This window comes from Rattus norvegicus, chromosome 14 (genome assembly GCF_021556685.1).
Source record: "Rattus norvegicus strain SHRSP/BbbUtx chromosome 14, alternate assembly SHRSP_T2T, whole genome shotgun sequence".
In the NCBI taxonomy this organism is placed as follows: Eukaryota; Metazoa; Chordata; class Mammalia; order Rodentia; family Muridae; genus Rattus; species Rattus norvegicus.
Window position 1 is genome coordinate 91,817,297 of NC_141547.1, and position 18,427 is coordinate 91,835,723.

The 18,427-nt window shown below is 40.9% G+C and overlaps 1 protein-coding gene across 1 annotated transcript in view; it reads right to left on the bottom strand.

The window, feature by feature from the left end:
- Positions 1-447: 447 nt before the first annotated feature.
- Positions 448-18,427, bottom strand: part of LOC148001455 (uncharacterized) — a 60,696-nt gene continuing 42,716 nt past the window's right edge. Inside the window, exon 4 of the mRNA XM_087584586.1 lies at positions 448-4,902. Within this exon, the coding sequence (XP_087440712.1) occupies positions 4,811-4,902 (92 nt within the window). The 3' untranslated portion in view covers positions 448-4,810. The remainder of the gene's footprint in view (positions 4,903-18,427) is intronic.

Genomic DNA, 18,427 nt, shown 5'->3' on the forward strand with positions numbered 1-18,427 from the left:
ATTGATATTGAGAGATATTAAGGAATAGTGGTTATTGTTTCCCTTTATATTCATATTTGGATGTGAGGTTATGTTTGTGTGCTTTCATTCTCTTTGTTTTGTTGCCAAGACGATTAGTTTCTTGCTTCTTCTAGGGTATAGCTTGCCTCCTTATGTTGGGCTTTACCATTTATTATCCTTTGTAGTGCTGGATTTGTAGAAAGATATTGTGTAAATTTGGTTTTGTCATGGAATATCTTGGTTCTCCACCAATGTTAATTGAGAGTTTTGCTGGATACAGTAACCTGGGCTGGCATTTGTGTTCTCTTAGGGTCTGTATGACATCAGTACAGGATCTTCTGGCCTTCATAGCTTCTGGCGAGAAGTCTGGTGTGATTCTGATAGGTCTCCCTTTATATGTTACTTGACCTTTTTCCCTTACTGCTTTTAATATTCTTTCTTTATTTTGTGCGTTTGGTGTTTTGACAATTATGTGACGGGAGGTGTTTCTTTTCTGGTCCAATCTATTTGGAGTTCTGTAGGCTTCTTGTATGTCTATGGGTATCTCTTTTTTTAGATTAGGGAAGTTTTCTTCTATGATTTTGTTGAAGATATTTACTGGTCCTTTGAGCTGGGAGTCTTCACTCTCTTCTATACCTATTATCCTTAGGTTTGATCTTCTCATTGAGTCCTGGATTTCCTGTATGTTTTGGACCAGTAGCTTTTTCCGCTTTACATTATCTTTGACAGTTGAGTCAATGATTTCTATGGAATCTTCTGCTCCTGAGATTCTCTCTTCCATCTCTTGTATTCTGTTGGTGAAGCTTGTATCTACAGCTCCTTGTCTCTTCTTTTGGTTTTCTATATCCAGGGTTGTTTCCCTGTGTTCTTTCTTGATTGCTTCTATTTCCATTTTTAATTCCTTCAACTGTTTGATTGTGTTTTCCTGGAATTCTTTCAGGGATTTTTGCGATTCCTCTCTGTAGGCTTCTACTTGTTTATTAATGTTTTCCTGTGTTTCCCTAAGTGTGTTCATGTCTTTCTTGAAGTCCTCCAGCATCATGATCAAATATGATTTTGAAACTAGATCTTGCTTTTCTGGTGTGTTTGGATATTCCATGTTTGTTTTGGTGGGAGAATTGGGCTCCGATGATGGCATGTAGTCTTGGTTTCTGTTGCTTGGGTTCCTGCGATTGCCTCTCGCCATCAGATTATCTCTAGTGTTACTTTGTTCTGCTATTTCTGACAGTGGCTAGACTCTCCTATAAGCCTGTGTGTCAGGAGTGCTGTAGACCTGTTTTCCTCTCTTTCAGTCAGTTATGGGGCCAGAGTGTTCTGCTTTCGGGCGTGTAGTTTTTCCTCTCTACAGGTCTTCAGCTGTTCCTGTGGGCCTGTGTCTTGAGTTCACCAGGCAGCTTTCTTGCAGCAGAAAATTTGGTCTTACCTGTGGTCCCGAGGCTCAAGTTCGCTCGTGGGGTGCTGCCCAGGGGCTCTCTGCAGTGGCAGCAACCAGGAAGACCTGTGCCGCCCCTTCCGGGAGCTTTAGTGCACCAGGGTTCCAGATGGTCTTTGGCTTTTTCCTCTGGTGTCCGAGATGTGTGTGCAGGGAGCAGTCTCTTCTGGTTTCTCAGGCTTGTCTGCCTCTCTGAAGGTTCAGCTCTCCCTCCCACGGGATTTGGGTGCAGAGAACTGTTTATCTGGTCTGTTTCCTTCAGGTTCCGGCGGTGTCTCAGGCAGGTGTCCTGCCGCTCCTGGGCCCTCCCCCACGGGAGCCCAGAGGCCTTATACAGTTTCCTCTTGGGCCAGGGATGTGGGCAGGGGTGAGCAGTGTTGTTGGTCTCTTCCGCTCTGCAGCCTCAGGAGTGCCCACCTGACCAGGCGGTTGGGTCTCTCTCTCACCGTGTCTGGGAGAAGAGAGCTGCTGCGGGCCGGGATCCGCAGGTGTGGGACTTCCGGTAAACACAGAACGTGCCCGGTCCTAGAGAAATTCTGCTTCCGTGTGTCCCAAGCTCACCAGGCAGCTTTCTTGCAGCAGAAAATTTGGTCTTACCTGTGGTCCCGAGGCTCAGGTTCGCTCGTGGGGTGCTGCCCAGGGGCTCTCTGCAGTGGCAGCAACCAGGAAGACCTGTGCTGCCCCTTCCGGGAGCTTCAGTGCACCAGGGTTCCAGATGGTCTTTGGCTTTTTCCTCTGGCGTCCGAGATGTGTGTGCAGGGAGCAGTCTCTTCTGGTTTCCCAGGCTTGTCTGCCTCTCTGAAGGTTTAGCTCTCCCTCCCACGGGATTTGGGTGCAGAGAACTGTTTATCTGGTCTGTTCTTTCAGGTTCCGGCGGTGTCTCATGCAGGTGTCCTGCCGCTCCTGGGCCCTCCCCCACGGGAGCCCAGAGGCCTTATACAGTTTCCTCTTGGGCCAGGGATGTGGGCAGGGGTGAGCAGTGTTGGTGGTCTCTTCCGCTCTGCAGCCTCAGGAGTGCCCACCTGACCAGGCGGTTGGGTCTCTCTCTCCGAGGATGCTTTCTTAATGCATTTCAGATGATAGACACATTAGCATGGAGAAAAACATCAGGGTATGGTGGTGAGGTTGCCAGGCAGGCAAGACAAGAATCAGAGATCACCATTTTATTTTCCCCACCAAATATTTATATTCTGCACTTATACCTGCAGAAAGGTGTTTGTTGCAAGAAAAGGTTATAAATCGCCTGTCATTTTGTTAAAACACTATTCTGTGATGCTAATAAGGGGGATGAGGGGGGGAGAAACAGGTTATCAGTTTTCTGCATTGCCTCTTGTCTTTTGCAACCTATTTTTGGAAGTCTTGGGGAGTGGGGGCAACACTGATATATCAGTGGCATTCTGGTATCCTAGATAAATAGGGAAGTTCCACTGCCAGGTCTTCCCTGGAAAGTGGCAATTATTCCCACCATAATGGAGTCGCTGGTTCCTATACAGAAAGATGTTCCTGCTAATTCCATTGCTGGCTGCCGATGCCATTATGTGACTTGAATTTTAAATGACTGTCTTTAATTTGACCTAGCTGACTTTGGCTGTCAAATGCTTTCCCAACCATCAGCCACATTTCACCAACTGTGGCCCATGTTAGTGGCAACCTTTTGAAGGCCCACTGATCAGGTACAATTGCTCGTTTACTTAAATAACCTCTAACAAATGTTTTGTTTTAAGTAAACTCATTTGGTACTCTTTTCCTTCTTGTTTATCCTTGGGAAGCAAAACAATTGATTTCTTCTAGAAAAGGAAAATTCAATACAAAAGCTCTTTCCTTTACATTGAGAAACTTTTTCACAAAACTCTTCTTAGTGTTATATAAAACTCACTCACTTTTCCTCTCCCTCTTCTTCTTCCTATCACCACCCCCTTTCTTCCTCTGTCTTTCTATTTCTCTTTATGTCTCTTCAATAAGAAGAAGAGATGTGTGACTCATATCATTTTCTCTGTATTCACTGCAAGTCCACTGTGAGCATGCAAAATGACCCAAGTCCACTAATCATCTCAACTTATGAGGTGCTAAGAAATTAATCTGTTAGTATTTCCTCTGACACGAGGATGTGATTCCTGTCTTTTCCATTGTCTACTAATGTGTGTAATGAAATACATGAGATACAGTGTGCATTCAAGAACACCCCCAAATTTCTAAACCATTTTCAGTAATAATTTATGATTTTACTTTTATGATGAATATTTTGATACGTGCTATGACAGTTGATATTTATCACCAACTTGTTTGGCTTTAGAATCAGTTAAGTTGGTGAGCTTTGTCTATTGGTGTCTGTGAAGGCATGTCCAGAAAGGATTACTGAAATGACAGAGACTCACCCTAACTGGAGTGTCAGGGTTTATTTTGGCTTACAGTTTGGCGGTACAATCCTTCCTGGTTGGGACATTGACTGGCAAGCGCTCATAGCAGCTGGTTACACCTTATCTATAATCAGGAAGGGAAGATCAATGAATCTGATGATTCTGGCTTAATGTTCTCTTTTTTATGTACTCAAGGACCCAAGCCTGGGAAATAGTGCAGCCCATTTTTAAGGTAGGTCTTCTCACTTCCCATAATCTTATTAAAATAATGGTTCACAGGTACGCCATAAACTAACATGTTTGAGCCTGCCAAGAAGCAAGTAGGCAAACAAAACAGGTAGGCAAGCTGCAGATATTTAGTCCCCATCCTTTCCTTTAAATCCAACCCTCCCACCAGTATCATCCCAGCTCGGTAAAAATTAATTGATCAGCCCTATACTCACTTTCTGACCCTGAGAGCTAAGTGGGTCCTAATGGAATGCCTTGCTTATTTTTTTCTCCTGTGGAAATCCTTCTAAATCATCCCTATTACTAAATATCAGCTCCTAATAAGTGCAGTCACATTACATTTGAAACCTCTAATAGCCACACCCAGTCGAATCCCAGAAGCAATTTGTAACACATAGCTACCACACTCTCCTAAGAACCAGAGAAGGCCAAGAGAAACCAAGGGACAAAATACCCATGCAATAAAGACCAGACAGATATTAGCAACTGGATTTATAATCATTCCAAACAGATGCCTCTACCCCCACATACACAAAGGCTAAGACAGCATGTTTCCACTAGAACCATGGCACCCTACAGTAGGCTATGAGAAACAAAACATGACTGAAACCCAAGAATGCTTTAGAGTGTTTATGAATATAGTGGAGGTTTTTCCTACTAAGAGGGGATTTATTGGATTGGCTCACAATATGTGATCCATGTAGTGAAATGATAGATGAAGGACAGGAAGAGAGTGCAGAAGTTCTTCAGTCCACAAGGCTGGATGTCTCAGTAGTTCCAATTGGGTGCTGGTCTAGGAAGATTCCTGGAGAGGATCTTGGAATCCTGAAGAAGTTGTTATCATGGAGTTTTTAAAGAAGAACTTCATAAATCTCTTGAAGAAATCTATGAAAACAAAGAAGGAACAGAGAAAGAATGGATAAAATAGATTAAGACTTTAAATTGAGAATAGAATCAACAGATGTTTTACTGCTTGGTCATAGACACCATGACCAAGACAACTCTTATAAAGGACAACATTTAATTGTGGATGGCTTATAGGTTCAGAGGTTCAGTTCAGTCCAATACCATCAAGGTGGGAGCATGGCAACATCTAGGCAGGCATGATTCGGGAGGAGCTGAGAGTTCTTCATCTTGTTCCAAAGACAAACAGAAAAAGACTGGCTTCTAAGCCGGCTAGGAGAAGTCTCTTAAAGCCTACTCTGAAAGTGACACACTTCTTCCAATAAGGTCACACCTACTTCAATAAGGCAACACCTCCTAATAATGTTGCTCCATGGGCCAAGCATATTCAAACTACCACAAGAGAGAAAACCCAAAGGAAATCTACATGTGAAAAATTTAAGAACTTAAAAAGGAACCTTAGAGGCGTGCCACATTAACAGAATACAAAGGATAGAAGAAAGAATATCAGGCATTGCAGACAAGATCGAAAAATACATTCCCTTGTCAAAAATGTTAAATCTAAAAATCAATCCAGGTATAAAACATTAAGAAAATATGTGATAGTACAAAAGACCAAATCTATGAATATTAAGAATAGAGGAAAAAAAGAAACCCAAATCAAAGGCACAGAGAGTATCATAGAAGAACATTTCCCTAACCTAAAGAAAGAGGTGCTTATAAAGGTGCAAGAAGCATATTCACCAAATAGAATGGGACACATATAATCCAAACTAAATGTACAGAACAAAGAATATTAAAAACAAGAGAAGAAGACCAAAGTAGCGTAAATAGGCAGATGTATTAAAATTACACATGATTTCTCAATAATGACTCAAAAAGTCAGAAAGTCATAAATAGATTTCCTACAAATCATGAGACCGCAAATGCCAGCCCAGGAATACTATAATGAGGAAAACTTTTGGTCACAATTGATAGAGAAAAAAGATAATCCGAGAATCTATCTACAAATTCAACCATACACTAGATTATAGTGAAGAGAACAAAACAAATCAGAACAAAACACAAAACCCTTTAACCTAAAGAGATTAACAACACCCTCAATACAGTGTGAATAAATAAATAATACCAGTTCAGCAAATCAGAAATGGGAAACAAACAGAAATCAGAAATAGGCAAACAAATGCATCTAAACAACAAAATAAGAAACAAGAAAAATAAACACTGATTGTTGATGATATAAATCTCAGTTTCCCAAATAAAAAGACTAATGGAGTTTAACAGAAACAGGATCCATTCTTCTTATAGTCAAGAAATACACAAGAAACACACCTTAATATTAAGGACAGATATTAACTCAGGGTAAAAATGTAAAAAAGAATCTCCAAGCAAGTGGCCATAACATGCTAAGCAGCACAGGCATTTTAATATCTGAAAAATATACTACAAACCAAAACTAATCAGAAAAGTTAGGAAGGGAAAATTCATACTCATCAAAACATTCACTAGGAGGACAATATGATTCTTAGCAACAATGTAACAAACACAAATACACCCAAGTTCATGAAAGCAATAATACTATAGCTTGTCACATATCAACCATCACCTAATGATAATAAGTAAGTTCAATGCCAAAATCTCACCATTAGACATGTCGCCCAGAGAAAACTGAACAGAGGAATGATGAGGCTAAATGATTCATAAACCAAATAGGCATAATAGGCATTTACAGAACATTTCACCAAAACAGAAAAGAATATACCTTCTTAGTAGATCATATTTCTTCAAAATTGACCACATTCTCAGACACAAAGCAAGTCTCAACAGATTTCAAGAAAATGGAAACAACACTTAGTAGCTTATTGGACTTGGTTTAAATGGAATAAAGACAGATATCAAAAGCACGAACAATAGAAAGCTTACAAATTCATGAAAATTGAACAATTAATGAAAAATAGGTCAAGACAGAAGAAAGAAATTAAACACTTTGGAAGTGAATGAAAACACTCAGCATATCAAAACTTATGGAACAAAATGAAGATAGTTCTAAGAGCCAAACTCATAATACCACTTATCTAAATAGAGAAAGATCTCATGGTAGTAGCATAACAGCACTCCTGAAAGCTCCAGAACAAAAAGAGGAAATAAAACTCAAAAGAAGTAGACCACAAGAAATAAGAAAACCCAGGGTTGAAGAAACAAAAAAAAACAAAAACAATACAGCAATACAAAGAACCAATGAAACAAAGAGTTGGTTATTCAAGAAAATCAGTAAAATTGAAACAAATCTTGTCCACATTAACCAAGAGGCAGAGAGAAGCTATCAAAATCCACAATATGATACATAGATGTAAACATATCAATAGATACTGACAAAATCCAGAGATTTGTAAGGACAATATTTAAAAACCTATTTTTCACCAAATTGGAAAATCTTAAAAAAAATTTGCAGTCAGGTTTGCTGTTTTGTCACACAGCAATAGGGACCCTAATTAAGATAGCAGTGATGATTTACACTGCTTGGAACTGTGTCTATTGAAACTTCCTTGGCTTGGAAATTTGGTGCTAAATAACAAATTAGTATATTGTAGAAAGACAAAAAAGGATAATTTTATTGATACCTAGTAGCTTCCAAAGTTAAATCAAGATCAGATAAGCAATTTAAATACAACTATTACTCTTAGTGAAATTGCAGCAGTATTAAAAGTCTACAAACCAGCAAAAAACCAACAAGGCCAGATGGTTTAGTGCAGAATTCTACCACACTTTCAAAGAAGAGTTAATGACAATATTCCTCAAAGTATTCCACAAAATAGAAAAATTAGGAAAATTGCCAAAATAATTTCGTAATTCCACATTTATAAGCTCCATAAAACTCAAAAAAGAGCTGTGCCACAGTTCTCTTTACTTAGGCTCAATGGGGAGAGAGCTGGATTCTCAAAAGTGTGGACAATGCTAAGAGCACAGGTGAGACCAACACTTCTGTTTATATTCCTGACTCAAGAAGAATCTACCTGAAGCCCTCTGGACACAGGAACAGAGGAACAGTCTAGGACAAAATACTTCTGGTTTTCACCTGGGCTTGGAGCTGACCCTATGCCACAACTCTCTGTACCCAGATCCCGGTAGGAGAAAGACAGTCTTCAGGAGTGCTGACACAGGCTTACAGGAGGGTCAAACCACTATCAGAGAGAGCAAGTCCTGCTAACACCAGAGATAAGCAGATGGCAAGAGGCAAGGGCAAGGACCTAAGCAACAAAAACTTAGGCTACTTGGCATCATCAGAACCAAGTTCCCCCACCACAGCAAACACTGGATAGCCCAACACACTGGAAAAGAAAGATTCTGATTTAAAAATTCACATTTCATTATGATGATAGAGGACTTTAAGAAGGACATGCATAATTCTGTTAAAGAAATACAGGATAACACAGGCAAACAGGTAGAAGCCCTTAAAGAGGAAACACAAAAATCCCTTAAAGAATTACAGGGAAACACAACCAAACAGGTGAAGGAATTGAATAAAATCACAAAGGATTTAAAAAATGGAAATAGAAACAATGAAGAAATCACAAATGGAGACAAACCTGGAGATAGAAAACATAGGAAAGAGATCAGGAATCCAGACACAAGCATCACTAACAGAATACAAGAGAAAGAAGAGAAAATCTCAGGGTCAGAAGATAACAATGAAAACATTAGAAAATGATATAACAGTCTTTTCTTTAAGGGTTTCTACTTATTTACCTATATTGTCCTGTATTTCTTTAAGGAAGTTATTTGTGTCCTTCTAAAAGTCCTCTAACATCATCATGAGATATGCAAAATCTTGCCTTTCTGCTGTTTTGGGATATCCAGGACCTGCTGTGGTGGACGAACTGAGTTCTGATGATGCCAAGTAGCCTTGCTTTCTGTTTCATAGGTTCTTGCACTTACCTCTTCTCATCTGTCTATTTCTGATATTAGCTTGTTTTGCTATCTCTTACAGTGGCTTGTCCCCCCTGTAAGCCTGCCTGTCAGTACTCCTGGGAGGCCAGCTCTCTCCTGGCATGATCTAGGTACAGAGAACTGTGACATATGATCAGCTCCAGGCTAGACAGAAACCAGAAGGATACTGTCTAAGACTTGTTCCTTGGATCCAGTGTCCTGAGGAATCCAGGCAGTTCCCTCTGAGCAGAAGTGGTGGTCTTACCTGTGTTCTTAGGTTTGTCAATACTCCTGGGTGACCTGCTTTCTCTCAGCAGGATCTGGGTACAGAGATCTGTGGCACAGGGTCAGCTCCATGTACAGACTGAAACCTGAAGAATTGGGATCTCATTTCTTCATAGGGTTACTTGGTTTTCTGGAGTCTAGCTTCTTACATTATTTTGTGTATATTAGATATTAGCCTTCTTTCAGATGTAGGATTGGTAAAGATCTTTTCCCAATCTATTGGATGCCATTTTGTCCTAATGACAGTATCCTTTGCCTTACAGAAGCTTTGTACTTTTATGAGGTCCCATTTCTCAATTCTTGATCTTATAGCATAAGCTATTGTTGATCTGCTCAGGAAAATTTTTTCTATGCCTATATGTTCAAGGCTCTTTTCCACTTTATCTTCTAGTAGTTTCAGAATATCTGGTGTTATGTGGAGTTTGATCCACTTGGACTTGAGCATTGTATAAGACAATCAGAACTGGCCTGATTCGAGTTGCATCTGCAGGCCCAAAGGCCTGATGGGGAGGGCCACTGTAGTATCAGGAGATACAACTCTACTGCTTAATGTTCCCATGGCAGGACCTGTGTCCTCCTCTAAGGGTCGTGGACAAAGGGGTGCAGGGGCTGGAGACTGCTTTTGTTGTTCCTGTTGACAAAGAAGTGTTCGCAAGGGGGAGGAGGGAAAACTTCTGAAACATTTTATCCTCTACTGCTGACACCCTGGGAGATAAAAGATCTCCCTCTGGTGGCCATTTAACACCAAAAGCAGTTCATTCCAAGTTACAATAAGTGGTCCTTAATCCTAACTTCTTTAAAATGAGTCAGAATAAGATTAAGGTGAGAAACAGTCTGTCCCATGTCCAAAAATAATGTCAGTCCAAGTCCAATGACACAATGAAAAACAAGAATGCAAAAAAAAAAAACAACTAGTATGCAGACCAATTATCCTCTCTGTGTGCAGAATACAAAGACCAGTTCACCCCCCCCCCCAGATAAAATAACTCAGACAACCTGCCCTGTCACATGCAAAACTTACACAGATTACACACAGACTCTGCCACTGCCACAGGAAAAGTACACACAGACTCTGCCCCATGCCACTGGCAAAATACACACAGGTTCTGGTGACTTTGCCAGCTTAAGCCAGAACCAAAGTCCTAGTGACCTTGTTGGCTCAGGCTGGAACTGAAGCTGGTGAGAACCTTGCAAGCCCCTCCTTAGTTACTATGGTGACCCCATCAACTCATGCTGAAACCAGAGTTGGAAAGGCTGGGGTGTCCTACAAGCCTCTCTTTAGTTACTGAGGTTCTCCAAGTCTTCTTGATCTTGCAAGCACAAACCAAACCAAAAGCAAAACACAAACAGAAAAGCAAAGTAGGAGAAACACAGACAACCATGGCATCTTGCTACAGCTGTTCCTCTGATCCACCATTCCCCTGTGGGTCCCCCATAGGAGGTGAGCATCCTGGTCAATGCACCAAATGTGAGGTCTGAATTGAACCTCTTCTGGAACCTCCTGAAATGAGACTCACAGAGGTGGTGTTTGACACAAAAGCAAGAGGAGTTTAATCATTCCAACATGTTGGAGACATACCACTTCAAGGGGGAGATGACTCTGAGAGGATTTTAACAGGGGATTATATACCTTGCAAATAATTGGGGCATAATTCAAAAAATTGGGGCACAATTCACACCATGGTAAATAGGCAGGGTACTATCCACATTTGGTGGAGAAAAACAACTTTCAGATAGACTCTGTACTATTCAGGACTTTCATAGGGAGGTCAGCTAGGAGTCACCCTCATAGAAGCTTTGTGTGATGGGGGAACACCCTCATAGAAGAAGGGGGAGGGGGTATTAGATTGGAGTTTCATGTATGGGAAACCAAGACACTGGATAACATTTGAAATGTAAATTAAAAATCTAATAAAGTATAAAAATAAAAGATAAATTAACATTTTAAAAAAGAAGAAGAAACTAATAGAGGAGAAAGTGAGGATGAGACTCAAACACATGGGTACTGGGGAAAATCCTGAACAGAACACCAATGACTTATGCGCTAAGATCAAGAATCGACAAATGGGAACTCATAAAATTGCAAAACTTCTGTAAGGCAAAGGGCACTGTCATTAGAACAAAACAGCAACCAACAGATTGGGAAAAGATTTTTACCAATCTTACATCTGATACAGGGTTAATATACAATATATAGGAAGAACTCAACAAGTTAAACTCCAGAGAACCAAATAACCCTGTTAAAAATGGGGTACAGAGCTAAACAGAGAATTCTCAACTGAGGAATATAGAATTGCTAAGAAGCACCTAAAGAAGTGTTCGACATCCTTGGATATCAGGGAAATGCAAATCAAAACAACCCTGAGATTCTATTTCACATGAGTCAGAATGGCTGTCGAAGATCCAAACCTTAGGTGACAGCCGATGCTGCCAAGGATGTGGAGCAAGAGGAACACTCCTCCATTCTTGGTGGGATTTCATGCTGGTACAACCACTCTGGAAATCAGTCTGGCAACTCCTCTGGCTCAGAAAACTGACATAGTACTACCTGAGGACCCAGCTATACCACTCCTGGGCATCTACCCAAAAGATGCTCTACTATGCTCTATTACACTCATAGCAGCCTTATGTATAGTAGCCAGAAGTTGGAAAGAAGTCAGATGTCCCTCAACAGAGGAATGGATACAGGAAATGTGGTACACTTACACAATGGAGTACTACTCAACTATTAAAATCAATGTTTTCATGAAATTCACAGGCAAATGAATGGAACTAGGAAATATGATCTTGAGTGAGGTAACCCAGTAACAAAAGAACACACATGGTATGTACTCACTGGTAAGTGAATATTAGTCAAAAAGTTTGGAATCCCCAGGATACAACTAACAGACCATAAGAAGCTCAAGAAGAAAGAAGACTGAAGTGTGGATGCTTTAGTCCTTCTTCAAAGTGGGAACAAACTATTCTCAGGAGTTAGAGGGTGGCAGGGACCTGAGAGGAAAAGAGGAGGGGGAGGGGGAAAGAGGGGACAGGATCAGTATGGGAGGAGACAGCGATGATATACAGACAGTTAGGAAATTGAATAAATGTGTTTCGCAATGAGAAATGGTGAACTAGGGGTAGCCACCAGAAAGATCCAGATGCCAGGAAAGCAAGAGACTCCCAGGATCCAACAGGAATGTGTTTAACTGAAATGCACAACAAAGGAGGGAGAATATATAGCGAACATATCCAGTGGGTTTGGTAAGGCTTAGGTGAGGTATACCCACTCCAAAATTTTAACCCAGAATTGCTTCTCTTTAAAGGAAATACATGAGCAAATTATGGAGCAGAGCCTGAGAGGAAGGCCATTCAGAGACTGCCCCATCTGGGTTCCATCCCATCTCCAGATAACAAACCTAGATACTATTGCAGATGCCAAAATGTGCTTGCTGACAAGAGGCTTATATAGCTTCAGAAAGGCTTTGCCAGAGTCTGACAAATACAGGTGTGGATGCTTGCAGCCAATCATTGGACTGAGTATGGGGTCTCCAATGGAGGAGGTAGAGAAAGGACTGAAGGAGTCGAAGGGGTTTGCAACCCCATATGAAAAACAACATTATCAATCAACCAGAAGTCTCATAGCTCTAGGGGCTAAACCACTAACCAAAAAGTGCACATGGACTGACCTATGTCTCCAGAAGTATAAGTAGCAGAGGATGGAATTGTCTGGCATCAATAGGAGGAGAGGACCCTGGTCCTATGAAGACTTCATTTTCCAGTGCAATGGAATGGCAGGGCAGTGAGTTGGGGGTGAGTGGATAGGAGGGAGAGTGAGCACCCTCATAGAAGTAGGGGATATGAGGTTTTCAGAGGGGAAACTGGGAAAGGCAATAACATTTGAAATGTAAATACATAAAATATTTAATAAAAAACATTCCACTGCTTTTCATATCCAAATTTCCGAAATCTACATCCTTCTATTCTGAACTATGATCTGGCCTATTACCCTTGTCCCTGGTACCAAGTTATGTCTTAGGCTTTCCATTTCTGTGAAAAGTCACAATGACCAAGGCAACTATAAGGACAATATTTAATTGGGACTAGATTATAGGTTCAGAAGTTCAGTCCATTAGCATCAAGGCATGCATAGTGCTTGTTCTGAAGGAAACCAGGAGAAAGATCTCCTCACAGGTCTTGAAAGGAAATTTTTCAGCTTTATATGAAAACCCAAAATGTCCAGGATCATTAAGACAATCTTGTGTAATAAAATAAATGTGGGAGGATCACCATCTCCAAATTCAAGTTGTACTACACTGCTATAGTAATAAAAAGAGCAGGGTATTGGTACACAAACAGGCACATTGATCAATGAAATCAAACTGAAGTCATGATCATAAATCTATGCACATATGGACATTTGAGTTTTGCAAAGAAGTCAGAAATACTCACTAAGAAAAGACAAACTCCCTCAATAAATGGTACCGGTCACACTGCATAGTTGCATGTAGAAGAATCAACATACTTAATACCGTGCACAAAAACGTCCAAATGGATCAAAGACCTCAACATAAGTCCTGATACAATGAATGTGATAGATGGAAAAGGGGAGAATAGCTTTGACCTCAATGGCATAAGAAAAAATTTTCTGAATAGAATATCATCTGTAGAGCCACTAAGAACCCTGAGTGACAAAATGAACCTCATGGGGCTTAATAGATTCTGCACGATAAAAGGGCGCTGTAATTTGGACAATGTAGTATCTTACAGAACAGGAAATATTTTTACCACCTACACATCCAGTAGAGGGCTAATAGACAAACTATACAAACAACTCAGAAAAGCTGGGAATCAAGAAAAATAACCCAGTTAAAATCTTGGGTACAGATCTAAACAGAATTTTCAAAAATAAAACTCAAATTGTTAAGGAGTACTTAAAGGAATGTTCATCATCCTGAGTCATCAGGAAAATGAAAATCAAAAGCACTTTGAGATTTCACCTTACACTCACCAGAATGGCCAGGGTCAATAAAATAAGTGACAGCGTATGCTGGCAAAGGTGTAGAATAAGACAAAGCATTTCTGGTGGGAGTGCAAATTCATACTGACATTATGTAAATCAGTGTGGCAATTTCTCATGAAGATCAATCTACCTCAAATTTCAGCAAGACCACTGTTGGGCATATATCCAAAAGTTTCTTCATTCGACAGTAAAGAAACTTGTTCAACCATGTTCATTTCTGGTCTATTAATAACAGCTAGATATTGGTAACAACATAGATGTCCCCTGTGGATTGTTGTCTATAGGCAGGGGAAGGCAGGCTCAAGATAAAGCAAGACCTGTGATTGGGCAGTGAAAAAGTTAGGTGGGCACAGAGTTTTGAAGAAAGGAGAGAGAGAGAGAGAGAGAGAGAGAGAGAGAGAGAGAGAGAGAGAGAGAGAGAGAGAGAGAGAGGAGAAAGACGGACAAGATGGAGAAGGAAGACGACCCAGATCTGTGTGGCCTTAAATGGCCACAGGTAGTTACGAATATTTCCTAAGGGATGGATTTTTATAGGACAATTTGTCTTATCTGAGTGGGCAGTTTATATTATTATTAATTGGTTCAGAGTTTATTGTGTGGATGCTTAGTGGGGTAAAGATTTACTGATATAAATCTGATTGACAAATTACAAGCTTATTGACTTTTGATCTTAATGGGTTATTAGGAATTGTGACTATAACCACAGGGTGCAGATGCTGGGACTGCGAACCCGGTTCACATCAGAGAGTTGCAAGAGGGGGCAGCTGCCGCTGGGCCCAGAGACTAGCCGACGATAAAGTGCAGCTAACCATGGTGCTGAGATCACTGCATGGCACAGAGAGTAGCTGGCAGCAGCATGGGATGAAGACTGGGAGCTTAACGAGTCAGGTGGGGACATTTTGCTGATTGAGATGAAAATACCCCGCAAATACCATGTGGCCCACTAGAGCCAACACTAGCGTGATAATACATTCATTTTTTAATATTTACCGCTACAGTCCTCCAACAGAAAAATGGATAAAGAAAACATTCAGTCCTATATATGGTATCTCCAGCAAATCTCTTCCCTTAGGGATCATGGGATCCTGTGGTGTAGAAGCCCCAAAGAGTATTTTGCACATATGCAAAAATTACATATAAATGCAAAAATCATATATATATATATGTATATTATCCACTTATGTGGAATGTGCCACTTTTGTGCCATTTTTGAATGTGTGAACTTCCTTGATTATGTTTGTCTATATTGTTTCTTGTGTCTCTTCTTTTTATCTATTATTAGTTTTACTATATTATGACTTGTTTGTTTTCGTTTAATAGTATTATATTTTATTATTATCCCTTAAATTCTCATTTGTTTTCAAAGAGGAGACAGAAATGGGTTGGATCCAAATGGAAGGGAAGAACTGGGAGGAGTAGAGGGAGAGAAAAATGTAACCAGCATATATGTATGTGTAAAAGCCTATTTCAATAAAATAAAAAATTCTGGTATGAGAGAGATCATCCTACTTTTCTTTCTGCATCTGGATTAAAATGATCTATTCTGAGGCAAACTGAAGTTTCAGGAACTCAAAAACTATCTTATAATAAACCTCTTACTGCTTGTCTATCTCCTTAATTGGTGCTAAATTCACTGAAGGAAGGTACTTTAGAAAATTTCCAGCCAATGCTATAAAGAGGTTGCCTTGGCATAACCATCACTTTAAGGATGAGTTCTAAAGGTAGGGCTGCATAGAGTATTTGCCTGACTTTCCTTACATGCTCATGGTGGTATGTATAGGGGATGGAGGGGGAGGTAGCAGGGGTGGGTTGAAGGTTGATGGGGGGGAGTGGACTGAGACCTTTAAGAGGCAGTTAGTGCTCTTTCCTTGAGGAGATTAGTTCATTCTTGAAAATGTTTGACTAATAGACTAATTCATAAAGAGTTAATATTTCAAGAGTAAATACTCCATAATGCCTGTTTGGCTAGGTTCCTCAGGCCCACTCTTTCTTGCCACGTTATTTCTCATTCCACCTTGGGGAAAATACTAGTAAGGAGATGATGACTAGGTGTGATTCTCTAACTTTATATCAAATCACGAAACCATGTAATGTTAAATAAAGTATGTGATATGTGGCAAATGCAGAGAGACTGTGGGAGTTGTCACAGAGTCCCTGCAAAGTTTCAGAAAATAAGAATGCTTGAGAATGTCCCAAACTCTCTCCAGAACTACTCAGCAGTAACTCTGTAGATGGAGGAAGGCGTTGACTTGTTGATCTAGGTGGGTCACATAAGACGGTTAAATGTGGGTTTGAGTAGGTGGGGAAATATTTTGGAGAGAGAGAGTCCACCCTTTCTGTCCTCAAATCAGTTAATTGTTGCAAATTTAACCTACCAAGTCAGAGGAATATTTCTTCCAACTTCCTTCAGAACAAATAAGAATCTCTATTCTTATGTCCCTTAATTCTTATAGGACCAATTGGTTTTGGAGAAAAGCACATCATAAGCATTTATATAACAAATTTTATCATAATGACAAGGCATGAAGAAGCACCACTGTAGTCTGTTTAAAGATATGGGGGATACATACAATGCTCAGCCCATTCTACAGTCAGATAATTACTTGCCATAAAGTGAACTTAACTAAAGGTGGGCTGTCAGCTTTACCAATTAGAGTGTCCATCTGCTTTTGTTTTTGAGTTAAATTTTGCCTGTGATAGCTTGCTGTACAATAAGTGTTTCTTCTTTTTGATTGTGTTGTATATGATTGACAGGTTTTTTACTCTACCACGTACATAATGAGCATGAACAAATAAAGAGATGCCTAATGATGAGCCTTAATGACAGAGCTGAGAGTGTGAGTCAGGTAGCACCTAACATGGCAAGGCAGTGCAATTCAGGTTAATTTAGAAGGCAGAATGGAGGGATGGAGGGAGGCTGAGAGAAAGAAAAGAGAAGTTAAGAAAAAGAAAAGAGAGAAGAATAATACAGAAGGAAAAGAATGAAGGGATGTGTGAGAAAACAGGAAGGAAGAAAAAAGGGGTAGGGAGAGCTGGAGGGGGAAATAAGGCAGTAGCATAGTGGCTGGGGTAAGGAGGCACTGAATTTAGGAATTTTCATACAATCTTTTCCGTCAACCTCTCAGCACTTGCACTGCCACCATAACTTACAAAGGTTAACTTATGGAGCTTCTGAAATACTTTAACATTGTGTTTGAATTGTGTATCAATAGCATATGGACTAGATAAGTTAAAACATTACACACACCAATGTGTTATCCTTGTTAAAGTGTGTGTGTGTGTGTGTGTGTGTGTGTGTGTGTGTGTATAACCACATGTCTGTCTGTCCAACCGACTGTTAGATATAAAACCACAAACCCAGCAGACAATGCCAGTTCTGCAGTATGCATTGTTAGGGTTTAATCTCTGCTGCGAGAGCCCAGAACTGGAGAGGAGTAAGGATCTGCTTTGAGGGAAACTCTGCCCAATGATCAAAAGGTATCACATATGTTAGCTAAGAAAATTCCCATAATCTCAGAAAAACTGGCCAGGCTTTATCTAGGAAATCAGGGTCTTCCTTGCAACTGGAACATTCCTATCAATTCGTCAGTGTTTGTGCTGAAATTGAAGCTGCAGTCTGGTAGCAGGGAAAGCAAAACCATGTGGTTCATGAGGGCCTGTCTAAGAGGCAGGAGCTGTGAACCACAGAGGGCAGCAGTTCACGGAGAAGTCTGCTTGCGAGCCAGCTGAAGCAGTAACGGAAGCAGTAACTCATGTGGTGGAATTCCTGAGTGTCACCAGCAGGTGGTGGTGTCCAGTGGTGCAGTGGACATGGTAGATGAAACGGATGAAACAGCAGGACAGGCAGCATAGCTCAGGGCAGCAGCTGTGCATGTCTTCATTAGTCCTCACCACAGCCCAGGGGAGTGCACATCCCAAGCTGAGTGTGTGACCTCTGGCTGGGGGCTGGTGGGCTCTGTAGTGGGAGTGGCAGGTGCATATAGCTCCATCCCTTCCCATCGAGGCTCTGAGAGCTACTGAGACCTTGCCCCAGGCCCCAGGCCCAGGGTTGGCTGGGGACCATGTCAGGTGGCAGGAGGTAGCACAGGCGTGTGGTGGGAAAGGCCTTTCCTCCTCCTCATGGTTGGTGGCAGGGAGCCAGGCCATGTATGTAGGCACGGGGAGATCAAAACCCGCATACAAGCCACCAATGTTAGGGTTTAAATATCGGCCTGTGCCTGGACAAAGCACAGCAAGCCAACATGGTTCCATGTGGAGAGGTTTAATGAGAGAAGAGAAGGAGAGGAGAGGAAA